Raw genomic sequence first — 14,089 nt, forward strand, 5'->3', positions numbered from 1 at the left:
GAGCAAAGTTTCAATTCACGTGGTAAATCGCACCTTCCTTAAGCAGTAACTTAACAAAAAAACACAACAACATCAATAACAGTAATATGAAAATCTAATAACAAACAATTGATACTGAGATACTGAGCGAATCGAGTAGTTTTTCTAAAGCTGCTGCCTTAACTAATAAACCTTAACAAAAGAAGCCCTAAAACCTATAGAAATCGCATTTATGTTGTTACAAATTTTCTATTGAATAAAGTTCAAAGCGTGGATTAGCCATACATACATACATGCATAAAAATTTGATAACGGAGCATGGTAGATATCTAGGAAGAACAACCTTTCGATATTCATTCAATATAGTTATATTTTATACTAGCAATATCTTTCAAACTATAAAGAAAATATAACATTTATTTTAATTTTTTGAAAACTTGACGTAATTACCTTTCCAGTGATATATAATATGTAGTATTTAACTTCCAATATTACTGAGAAATAAAGCTAGTAAATTACTCCTTTTTGAAAGTTATCTCCACTAAGTATTAGTTGCATAAAAAAGCATTCGATGCTTACTATGCGCTTTTCATAATTTCTTGTACCAACTAATGAGTAGCTATATAAACAATGCGAACCTTGTTGTTGTTGTTTATGGATAGATTGTATGTATTCGCTTTTTTTTGCATGTGAGAATGTGTTGACAGAGCTTAAGTAAACTTTTGTGAACGAGAAATACGCAAATGTTAAACTATAGATGAAAATGGTGTTTCTTCGTCGCGAGAATAAATAAGATTGAAATCTTTTTAAAAAATTGAAATTTTTATAAAAAATTGAAATTTTTATAAAAAATTGAAATTTTTATAAAAAATTGAAATTTTTATAAAAAATTGAAATTTTTATAAAAAATTGAAATTTTTATAAAAAATTGAAATTTTTATAAAAAAAAATTAAATTTTTATAAAAAATTAAAATTTTTATAAGAAATTAAAATTTTTATAAAAAATTATAATTTTTATAAAAAAATTGAAATTTTTATAACAAATTAAAATTTTTATAAAAAATTAAAATTTTTATAAAAAATTAAAATTTTTATAAAAAATTAAAATTTTTATAAAAAATTAAAATTTTTATAAAAAAATAAAAATTTAATAAAAAATTAAAAATTTTACCAAAAACTGACATTTTTAACAAAAAGTATAGATTTCAAAACAATACATTTTTACAAAAAATTTGATTAAAATTGTAACTAAAAATTTACAGGGTTATTCATAAACAAAATTTAACTTTATAAACGATTTATTAATCAAATTTAGTTTAAAACCCTTTTATAAAATAAAATTTTGTTTATAAATAAGGCCTTTAGGGTCTTATTGAAACTTTTATCAGAGGTTTATAAATCAATTTTTCATAAAAATTGTTTCGTTAGAAACGTTAATGAATAAGGCTGATCACTTTTTTAATTTAAAAATTTAAATTCTTCTTTGTTGGACGTAGTTGATTTAATATTCCTGGGGTGTGTAATATCTGGAATATATTTCGATCTATTTTTGATGAAAGACTGACAGAGAAGATGAAAATGTGTCATTGACCTCTGTACATACTCTACAACACCAGTAAGACCTGGGAAACTTTTGTTGATAAACTTTTATTTTGTGTGTGAGAGAAAGTGATGGGTGATATTTCTTTCTCTATCTCTCACATACAAAAAACAAAAGTTTCCCAAAAAAACAGGTGTAACCTGTTAGTCTATTAAGACTTCTCTTGCAGTTTTTGTTTGAATCAGCTCATAGAAATGTAACGGTCCTATCATAAATTATAATATTCCAAGACGCCATTTTTGACTTAACTCTTTTTGCTTCGCACGGTTTTGAAATCATCAGCATAATTTCCCTCCATAGCAAGCACGTCCATTCTTGTGAGGACATTTATTTCCAAGTGGCCCGTATGATAAGGATTTTGCAACTGAAGGAGTATACTATCATGATTATTTAACAGTCCAATATAGTCCTAAACTTAATGTTATCTGTTGTATTTACCTAATTGTAGTCTGGCTATCGCAGAGTATCCTGGACCCTCATCTGGAAACTAGTGTTATTATTATGAAAATGGTTGTTTGTTTCATTTGTTGAATTATTAATGTACATCTCCAGACTCGTGTTGTATCAAAATTAAGAGCCACCTATGTAACAACAGGTCTTCGCTAAGATTTGCTCTTGTGTTCAGCTTAACTCACAGTAAACGACAAAGCATGTCTGTCTACATATACACAGAATTACAGAATTAACATAATTACATTTATCGCCACTTCAAAAGTAGCACTAAGTGATTTTTTTTACCTTATGTGGTAGCGATGTTTATTTAATTCCAAAGAATTGAAAGGATTCCATTTTTTTAACTGAAGGGATATATGAAAGTGTGCTATTTTTTATTTAAGTCAATCAAATTAGTTATATTGTATAAAACTTGGTTCACACTAGGAAACTTTTTTTGGGAAACTTTTGATTTTTGTGTGTGAGAGAAAGAAAAATAAATATCAACCATCTCTTTCTCTCACACACAAAATCAAAAGTTTCCCAGTGTGAACCAGGTCTAATACTACAATTTCACTTCCTAATAACTTTCAAAATGGAACATAAAAAATAATTCATGAAAATGACTTTGGATGTAGTGAATTTGGGATCAAATAAAAAGAACATCCATCCTATGACAAGAATTTGTTAAAATCATCACTTCTTCAGGTCTTTTTCAGTACTTCCATGATGTAAATTATACTTCTTTTTCGTCATGTATAAGTGGATCACTTGCGCAACTTCACATAAAGATAGGAGCTGTGAGTACCACCTCGTATCTTATTTGTATTTTGATCGGAGAAATGTTTAGCAAAGTTTCTAAAGCTGTCATAGTGATCATGTGCTATCACAAAACATACTGCATATGCTCAACTCCCTGTAGTGGTATTATTTTACACATATTTGGTGGATTCACACGGTCGTCATAAAGTCATATAACATAACATAACAACACGAAAAAATATGACTGCTGTGAGCAACCCTAACCCTCATAAGTTAGTGTGCTATTTTAAACTTGAGTCAGCTACAAATATTACAAATATTTTTAGTAGAAATGGCAAAAGCAGGTCAAAAACTGATATAAAAGTTTGTTTGTGCATAAAAGGCTTATTGGACATTGTAACGGTGGATTATACAATCCATTTTTATAAAAATGTAAAATACTTTCTTTCGAAATTGTTATAAACGTAAACAGCTGTTAATTTTATAAATATTAATAGCTTTTATAAATATTTTGATAATATATAATTAATTTTGAAATTATAGAACTTTGCAGAAATTTGTGTCTTGTTTACGTACATATTGTATATGTTCAATTCCGGCAACTTCTAAATAATATCACTGGCTCGACAAAGAGTTTTTACCTTTCGACTTTCATCATGGAAGGTGTTTAAGACATTTAAGACATTTTTCTTTGAAGCACAACAAAAAATTGTTTAAACTATCATAAAATTTTAGTATTTTATGACAATACGACTTGATAGCACACCGTGTGAATACCCCAATTGTCTAAACCAGTACATCAGTCTATAAAAGCCTATACTTGGTCTAACTAAAAATTGGTTTGATAAAAAGTATTTTTTTTTTCAAATATCTACAAAATGGGAAAATAAATAGTTTAGAACTGATGCAAAATACAAACTTTTCAAATTTTTCCATAATAAAATATAGTTTAAATAGAATTTGTTATTAGGACTTTCAAAACTAAAGATTATAGATAGTTTCAAGGGATTAACATTTTTGGTACATCGTACAAGAAAAGCTTCTCCTGCTCAGTGTAACATTAATTCATTAAACTAGTTTTATACAAAAAAAACCTATATAAAAATGCGTGCTTATTAATTTTAGTCTCTTTACAGGAAATAATGACCCTTTTTAGGTCTAAATGGTGCACAAATAAAAAAATCTATATGCCCTGCTAGGTAACATATTAAAAATCCCATAAATACTTTTATAAAGGGTTTTTAATACAACAACAAAAATACTAAAGCTTACTTAAGCTTAGCGTTTATTTCAATTTTTTTCTACGATCGTTTCGCCTTTTTGGTTTATTCCGTTTCACTAGCTGCTGATGATCTAATTTGGTAACAATTGTTTGTCGTGCATCTTTGTTTATTCATTCAATCGTTACGAAGAGGTAGAAAATATATATATATATATTTTTTTGGTTTTTGACGATCATGTGTGTGTGTGTTTTTAAAGGTATAAATATAAAGATATGTTGTGTATAGGTTTATAACTATTGAATATATTTAGTTTTTTTTTTCTTTTCTTTTTTTTCAATTTAATAGCTAATATGGTTGATTTGCGATCAATTGGTTTCGATAATGAGTTTAGCGCACCCATTTTAAGAAACTTGTTGTAATCTTTTTACTATTTTCTTATACACAGTATTTTCACCCAAAAGTTATTGAAATAAATATGCTATAAAGATCTTTTAGGGTTCTTCATTGTCTATGAAGGGAGGGTATGAATTTTATAGTGATCGATTTTTTAGAGTTACAGTTTATTTTTTTAAGTTTTTTGTTTTTTGTTTTTGCTGAATAAAAAAATCATCATTAACACTAATTATAATTAATGAAACATGCCATCTTTTTATCTAAATTAAAAAAAAGAGTTATTTTTTATATTTTTCGGTGCTATATTCGACAAAAATTTATAATTTTTTATAACGTAACTGCCTTAATATTAAAGGTTTTTAGAACAAAATTTGTACGAAAAACTAAAGCTGTTTTATAAACCTGCTGTTTTATAAACATTGTTATGAGTAAGGCCCTAAACCTCTATTATAGGCCAGTGTGGGTCTGTTTAACAAATATTGGCTCAGTCAGAAGGAAATTTTTGGCGGTATCTGTCGATGATAATAAATAAATGATCGTATTAGATTGCAAGAGATATACTTCCCTCAGGACATGTTGTCTTGATGATCATCCCTATCATGGTGTCTTTGCAATTCGCAGAAAAGTACTGCAATTAGTACCGCGGACTTGAAGTCAACCCGGAGTACCTATCTTATCTAGTACCGATTACAAACAATGCAGAGAGAAGAAAATGTTGTTTAAAAGACTGACAAGATGAAATCAATATTTCTGAAAGAAGCAATGCTGAGAAGTCAGGAATGTCGAGAGTTTTAACGTGAGCACCTGCCTTGACGCCCTTATCTCACGGTGGTCTTTTTCAACCACGCCCCTTTGTTCTTCAATGAAGAACGCAGGTGGTAATTTTTGTACATTGGTTCTGACCGGTCCATGCACAAGTACTTTGCTGGAGTACTCGAGTTATCTAATCTCTTGACCATTGGATGGCCTCTGTTGATTCGGCAACAGCACCTAGAGACGTAACCGGTAGACCGAAGTACGATCATCAATAAGCCGTGGACATTGTTCTTACTTACAGGGACACACTGTGTTAATTCTAATATAAATAGAGTAAACCCTGAACATATCTGAATAAGGAAGGAAAATTCAATGGTATCAAATGTATATGATACCTTTTATCCAATATCATTCAACCCAGCACACATCTCATTTATACGACACATTCATTAGGTAGACGGTGGGGTAACCCGTCTACCTTATACAATTAATACCAACTCATTTCCAACGCAACAGTCACTCAACTGCGGGGTATCTGTTGTTCTCGGCAACAGCACCGAACTTATCCCGAAATATTGACTGTTATCAAGCATCAGTCTTTTAACCGCCACATACTCTCCCCGCGAATTTGGGTTCAAACCGCAGCCACTACTTAGATCCCGAAGGAACCTCAATAAACTGACCAGCCAGGACATAGTCCTGCGGGCAACTGGCCACCCGTAGTACCAGATTATGCGGTGCTCTGGTCTGTCATCTGGCAATCTTTATAGCCCGGTATTGCAATAACACCAAGGCAGAGGTCTCGCCAAGGTAACATGCCCCCGGGGGGAATGCTGAGAAGACAGTTAATACCCCTCAGAAAACTGTCTATCTAAGCGTTGGGAATCGCTTGGTATTATATGAATTTCTCTTCCTTGTCAGGGTATTTACTATTTTAATACTAGACTTACCACAATAAGTTCTGCGAGTGTAAAAACTTGTCTTTGGTTTATTTGATTGATTTCTATTGCTGTGTTCCGATTGCGTTTCTTAGTAATGTCACGCAAATTTGCAGAGATCACCTCATCTGCTTGGTTGTAAGCTGAAGTAAATTTCTTGCATCTCAGAAGTTATGCTATGTAGCATCAATAATAGGAGATTGGATAACTCAAGTACTGCAGTAAAGTGCTTATGCATGGAACCACAGTGGAACCATGTATGTATAACGGGTGATGTTTAGTTTCTAATGGTACTTCACCAGTAACAGTTATAGAAGTATGCATCATTATAAAGTTTTTATGCTTTTCATCAATTGAAACATAACCTCACTTTAAGGTAAAAAGAAATCATGCTTTAATGCAAACAAAGCATATCTTGGTAATTGTCATGACTGGCTTTAAGAGATAACTGATAACGTTAACTTATGAGACCTAAAGACATCCAGTAGTCTGTGTATAATATGGGTACCAGACAACTTTACGACATTCGTCATTCAAAGGATTTATTTGATTGTTTTCAAGAATCTTGAAGAAGGCCAGTTGTCAGAATTGAACGTTGGATCCGACACCTGACATCGTACTAGGTGACTGCGATAAGAGCAGGACAAAATTTCTCCTTATTTAAACAGTTTCTTGGTCATTTGCAGGATTTCCAGATATTATATTCCACTAAACATGGACTATATACGTCTTTCCTTAACATTTTCTATGAAAATGAACGAATAATAGGATCGATAGCGTCATACCTATGTGCTTTTTTTCCAAAACCTGATATATATCCACCTCTAAATATTTAATTTCAAATCATAGCAACATTTCAACAAGTGAGAATATATAGTATGATCGACCATATGATACACTACACCAGTAATTATGTTAAAAATGTGGGTTCGGTTGTGTGGTTGCTAGGTTTATATGAACACAGACAGACGGAAAGACAGACAAACAGATGGACAGACGGTCATAGCTAAATCGAGTCAAGAAGAGATACTAAGCCTGTTTGTTATACTTAAAGGTGGGGTTTGGATCAATATTTTACATCAGCACAAATGCATAATATCCTTCTCACAACAGTGGTGCAGGGTGCGATTATAAAGTGGAAAATTTTGAAAAAAAAAACGTTACTTATTTTCTTATAAGAATTTTTTAATTTCTAACATGAATTTTAAATTCTAATTAGACTTTTATATTAGTTAGAAAAAATAATGATTATGATCATCGTCATAAGATCACAAAAAATGACGATCACATTGTCTTAACATATCCACACAACATTATGCATTTATTGAACTAAAAAACGATATAGGTATATAGTTTTTTTCAGAATAAATTTTTACACTTGTAAGACAACAGAGCATGCCTAACATTCAACAAAAAAAATGAACAAAATAACCAAATGATTTCAACACTTTGACCGTTCAATTAGTTAGCACTAAACTAGAAAAATGCTAATATAATGCAAAATAAATTAAATCAAATTCAAATCGCATACATACATACCTACATATGTATATTGAATTTAAGAAAAGCGCAAAAAAAAATATGAAGTGATCAACATTTAACACAATTAAGCTTTAAAAGACAGCACAAAAGAAAAAAAAAAGAACATTATTTAACATCTAAAGGAAATTGCATACGAAATTTATGGTGCACATGGTAATTTCATACGAAAACACTGATTTAAATACATGATGAATTCTAGTTGAAAAAAAAACTTCTAACATGCGTAGTAGTAGTTTTGGGAAAACCATGTTGCGATTAACGATTACACTGTAAAGAAATATCACATATAATATAAATAACTCATTTTGTTTACGAAGTTTTGAATAGATTTTTTTTTAGTTTATAATAAATTTGTATATTCTGTTTACTTTAGAATTTTTTTCGAAGTGCATTTACTGCCTATACAAATTTTTTTAACAACAAAGAACCAACAAAATTGTTTCTATTAACTTAACTTACAGTGCAATGAATTTATACATAAATACATAAGAAACCCGGCATAAACTGATCTATTCAGTTTATTTTATTGTCTTAATTTTGTATTAATTATATTGCTTTTGATTACAAATACCTTTAAGCATGACTGGATTTTTATATATTCAACATTCTTAAGATGCATAAAGCTAAAATTTATAATGGTTTAACAATATTGTCATTGTAAGCGATTGGATCAGTGGACTTCGAAAGGTTAGTGTGCTTATTAGCAGGATTTCAAAGACGTTGACGTAGTTGATTTTAGTTGAAACATAGATGTTGTTAAAATTTGTTGGGTTGAAAAGAAGATATATATTGCATTAGATTCGAAAAAATATAACTGCGATACAATCACATCATTAGAAAAGCCTCTGATAATTAAAAGTGTTTACAATTTCCAATGTTTCAGAGGAATGTAATACCTGAAATATTTATAATAAGTAAGTTGGCTCTTATTTCGTTGAAAGCACGACAATGATAAATAAAATATTCTAGCAATTTTACTGTTCTTTCAACACCCTTAACAGTGGTCTCAATGCGTTGCTACATTTTGTTTATTTGCGAAAAGAGGAGACCATTCATCATGCCTAAGAGGGTTAATGTGATATTAGGTTAGCCTGTGTATGAACACATAAGTATTTGTTTCTGTCACTGCAACTTCCACAACTTGCATGACCAGACTCCAGGTTTTACTGCTAACAATGTCATATATCCCGTATTGCTATATCAGGTTGATAGGAGGATGTATAGTACATCAAATCCAAAAAATACATCTGGGCCACATTCGGGTTTATTGTGCGATCCTTTTCGTGAAAAATATATTCACTAAGTATATTATTTTTCAACTGGTTCTGGAACTCAGTTTCTAAAAATTTTCCAATCAGTCAGTTAGTCAGAAATGTTATATCTAGAATAACATCAATTCCACGATACTTGGATCTGACATCGATGAAATGCACTGTCCTCTTCACATTGCTCTACATTCGTTTGAATACGCACGGCCAATTTTCTAAAGATCTGCTCGTGTGTCCACTCAGAATACGTACCAACATACTAACTTCAGACTTGCTCATTTTAAGGAGATTTCGCGTCTTATTATTATCAGGGTCACTGTATAAGATCTTTGTGATTCTACCCATCGGAGAGAACCCTCTAGTCGACCTATACCTTTATATAGAAAGTTAGAGCCCCTAACAATTAATTAATCAAAAGTATTATTTGGTCTCCACTAGTTTAATCAAACATAACCTCAAACAAGTTAAGTTAAACGAAAGCACGCAATTAATGCAAACAACGCATAACTTGGAAACAGTTATACTGAGTAATACACCCAATTGGTGCGAGTTAGACGCAATTATGTCGAAAGCTTGGCAACAAACACAAGCCTGATTGTCTTTAAGAAATAATGGCGATGACGCGAGAGTTTTTCCCCAATCCAGACCTGAATTACGACTTCAATACAGACTTTACTTCTATCTCCTGATGTCGCCCTAATTGCTTAATTAATACATTTCCTTATTGATCGGACTTCGGCCTGGAAGCTTGTGTTATGATTGGGTAAACGGTGGTATATGTATGTTTCTGGGACTTTAATATAGAACCGCTGGCTCAGTTTATCCCCTAACTTAGAACCATCCGTGTAACAACGGATTCCTGTTGGTATTTGCTCTAGTTTTCTGCTTGAACAAGACATTCTATCTGGGATCAGTGTTTCAAAGTTTCCCACATATTCTGTGTCTGGTGTGCGATCAGGCACGTCCGATGACTGTGTGACAGTATACCCAAGCAGCCTGTTCGCAGAACTCCTTCTAGTAGTTTGATATTACAATTTTTGTTCAAAGCATTCTACCAGATTATTGAAGCATAGGCAAGAATGGGTCTAGTTACACTTTTATAAAGTGTAATTAAACGAAGTTTAAATCGTATTGGATCAACTCGAGCTGCTGCGTCAGAATATGGAAGTAAATAACGTAATCTGACTGAGACGCACTATGTTATAACTATTGTACTATTGAGACTAATTTTAAATTTTAACGATGATTATGTTTTCGCAAAAATTTTCGCCAACTTAGTGCATCGTGCTATATCTTCAGATTTCGCTACAACTGTAGCAAAGGTTACATATATTTAGTCATATACTGATCAGAACGACCTACGTTAATTCTGATTAACATATTCCATTATAGTAACAATACACCCCACGTTGCAAAGGTGCTTCAGTGAATCAATAGAGTTGGATACCTTACTGTCACCGATTAGTATCTTCGCCTCTTTTGTACGCGCTCGAGTAGCTCCAAAATAGGGTACGAAACTCTAGCCTAAGCACGAGAGTTGTATTCCATTTTCAGTCGAATATACGTAAGTGGTGTGAATAGTGAGAAGATCAGATGGAGTGTAGTATGTCTTACATCGTTTCAAAAAACCGAAATACTTGAATGCATCTCTCGTTACTTGAAAAATATGTTAAGCCCATCGAACATTGCACTCCATTTTTATTTCCTAAAAATTTAAAATTTTAATTTAAAAACAAAATATTTTTACTGAAAATTTCCAAAAAAAAACCTTTATGAAGCCCATAAATAAAAAGATTTGTGTAAAATTTTCTTTTTTTTTATAAAATATGATTTTTTGTATTTTTGTTTTAATTAAATTTTCTTTTAAATAAATTATTTCTTATAAAACTAAAAAACATTTTATTTAACACTAAGAAAATATTTTGTATATAAAAATAACACTAAAATTATATTTATAGAGAAGAAGTTTTAATTTTTTATAAAAAAAATATATTTATATTTTGTCTTAAATTTTAAACATTGTCTTCCATTAAGTTTAAAAAATAAATTTGAGCTTAAATACATATATATAACTATTTATACAAAAATAAAGTAAATTTGTTTGTTTTGCTTTTCTTTAAAACTTTTTACAAAAATATACAAAATTTGAAAATTTCATTAAATTAATTATAATACATTTGTACAGGCACTCTACACACAGAAAAAAAAGGAAATTAAATGCAAGGAAATATAGTTTTGTTTTGTTACAAGAGGCTGACTAGAGTTTTGGTTTTTGTTTAAAATAAAAGGAATAAGAAAAGGCTCTGCCTTTGTGATCTTTTTTTAAGAACTTCTAACACCAGGTTGAATTTATAGTATATAGGTAGAAAAAAATAGTTGAGATTTGTTTTAGGAACTAATTTTTGGTGGTTTTGTTATATGGCAAACGTGATATGTTTTGTCAAAAATTCATTTCCTAATGCTCGTTATAGACAGGATAGGAGTTTAGTTCATTGGAGGAATTGCTGGAGTTATTTGTAGAGTTTAGGGAACCTTGGCAACCACCCTCTGAATGTTTGGTTAACAGAGACATGCGAGAGAAAGTTTTGGAACAATTTGTGCAGGAATATTTCTTAATGTCGGAGTGTGTTTGCAAATGGGCTCTTAAGTTAGAACGATCAGCAAAGGCTCGGTGGCAATGTTGACAACTGAAGGGTTTTTCACCGGTATGGGTGCGTATGTGACCCTGCAATAACCAAGGGCGCGAGAAGGCTTTACCGCAAATATTGCACTTGCAGGGTAGAGTGTGGGTGCGTATGTGCATTTTCAAAGCCCCCAAGGAGACATAAGTTTTGTCACAATCCTTGCAGCTAAAGGATTTTTTCACTTGATTTCCTTCAGCAGCCGGGCAGTGGAACTGTTGATGCTTGGTGAGACCCGAGAAGGTAGAGTAGGATTTCTGACAATCTGGACATTGATAACGAGGAGGACCATTTTTCTCTTTCTTAGCTGGTGTTGTGGCAGATGAAGCTGTGGCACATTGTTGTTGAGTTATGGGAGAAATATCAATTTTCTCTGTTTTAATAATGCTGGACTTTTGTGGTGTCTTCATGACATTACAGCTATTGGGCTTTACCGAAAGATCTTCGGGCACAGGCGAGGCTAAAGATTCAGGTGTCAGTGATCTCATGGAGTAGTAAGAGGATTCTGAGTAAGCTGGTGAAATGGGAGCATGATGATGTTGTGGAGGATAACCCAGGGCATAGGAAACGGCCGATTGATGGTGGGTGGGATAGGCAGGCAAAGGATAAGGCATAAATCTATGCTGATGTTGAGGCGATTGAGAAGGCATTTGTCTAACACCAATGGGTCGGTGTATAACATCTGTACGCATGGGAGGTGATACTGAACTGGCACGTCCTCCCAAGTAATGATGAGGTGGTGGCGATAGAGAACCAATAGAATCCGAGGGAGAACTGGGCGATAATAGTTCTCCTCTAAGAGGTGAAATTTGTTGAGCCAAATGAGGATTATTAATAGTACGATAAAACTCAGCAGTATAGGGAGACATATGGAAATTCCAGGGTTGTATGCCATACTTAGGATAGGTGGGTGTAGGCACTACAACAGCCGCTGAAGCAGCAGCCACAGCAGCGGCAGCTGCCAAAGCTGCAGCTTGTGTAGTATTTGTATCTTCACTGTGATTATCCTCAATATCCACACAATCGATCATTTCATCCTCATCATCACACATGCTATCATCATCGGTGTGATCAACATCAACACCCTCATCTTCACAACAATCACTAACATTGATCATTTCTTCTTCGGCAGTGGTGGTGGTATTGGAGGAGGTGGAAGACATAAGTTTTATGGCCGTTTCACTGGTATCCTTTTTTAAGCTTAAATTTTCAGGTTCATCATTATCCATTTTGAGAGGCACTGTAGTAGGGTTTGTGATTTTTGTATCCATAATTATTGAAGACGACTCATCCTCATCGAAATGATAATGGACGGGACGTTTTTTCAAAGGACACTTGGAGTAATTTTTTTCCACTAGCATATCTTCAATATTATGCATTTTGTTTGTTTTTATAGTTTTTTTATGAGCACAATAAATATTTTTTAAAATTGTTTTTTTTTTTAATTAGAAATATTGTTTTTAATTTTAAACCGTTATTTTACACGTTTTGACATGTTTTATTTACTAAGATCGTTTTGTGTGTGTTTTTTTTAGAAAAATTCTCAAACTCAAATGTTCTTTAGATCTTTAGCAGTAAACGCGTTTTGAATTGTTTATTTTTATCTTAAATGATTTTTTTCTTAAAAAGCGATGTTAACGCAAGCAAAAGCAACGAAGAACTGTGCTAGAGCATAAACTATCACGAGTTTATATAGGCTGAGAAACATTTCTATAGCTCTTTATTCCTATACTCCACCATAATTCAAACTCCCGTTGTAATGACAATTATGCTCTGCTCTCCAGCGAGTATCACCTGCTTAAATTTACTCACTCTCCTGAATTTTGTTTATTTATTTACACTCTCATTCTCCCTAAACCGGCTCTTTCCTTAATGTACATTTCACATACACACATACCTATATGTACATACAACCAGCATTTAGTTTCAACCACCAATCATTTGGCCCAATGTGTTTAGTGAACCGCTATGTTTAGCTGGTGTTTATGTGTATGTGTGTGTATGTAGCTTTGTTTGTCATACATTAAAAACAAAACCTGTTTGAGCATGTTCAAACACATGTTGGCTACGCGTGCCGTTATAATGGTTTTAAATAGAATCATACACCAGCAGCCAATAGCAAATGTTACCAATACTTTTAAAACAAAATCTTGTTATATACCTTGATTATTAAAGATTTTAATGCTCATTCTCTATTTTAAAACTCTCTTTTTCTCTTTATATGGTTATACTCTATTCGGTAACTTAAATTCTCATTTATTTAGTTTTATGCTCATTTTATCAGATTCTTTATAAAAATGTATTCTAAAATTTTATCTCTTGGTCTCTTACAGCTGTTGCTTATTGAAGTTTTATATTTATTTTCACTTCTTCAATACTTTTCAAAACCTTAACTTGTCCTCTTAATTCCTTGTTATGCTCTGCTGAGTTTTTCGTAGTTTTTAAGTGTATTTTTTTCATTTCCTGAGCACACTTTTCATGTCACTTCATGTTTATAACACCGAGTTTTAGCTA

General features: G+C 32.0%; 1 protein-coding gene across 1 annotated transcript; it reads right to left on the minus strand.

Annotated features, from left to right (window-relative positions):
• Positions 1-11,061: 11,061 nt before the first annotated feature.
• On the minus strand, positions 11,062-13,224 carry LOC111675603 (protein escargot). Its single transcript, XM_023436385.2, has one exon. The coding sequence runs from the start codon at positions 12,952-12,954 to the stop codon at positions 11,350-11,352; it is 1,605 nt and encodes a 534-aa protein (XP_023292153.2). The 5' UTR covers positions 12,955-13,224; the 3' UTR covers positions 11,062-11,349.
• Positions 13,225-14,089: the final 865 nt, after the last annotated feature.

This window comes from Lucilia cuprina, chromosome 2 (genome assembly GCF_022045245.1).
Source record: "Lucilia cuprina isolate Lc7/37 chromosome 2, ASM2204524v1, whole genome shotgun sequence".
Lineage (NCBI taxonomy): Eukaryota > Metazoa > Arthropoda > Insecta > Diptera > Calliphoridae > Lucilia > Lucilia cuprina.

Bases quoted from the DNA above. Each gene is read 5' to 3' on its own strand.
- LOC111675603 (XM_023436385.2), bottom strand. From the start codon at position 12,954: ATGCATAATATTGAAGATATGCTAGTGGAAAAAAATTACTCCAAGTGT.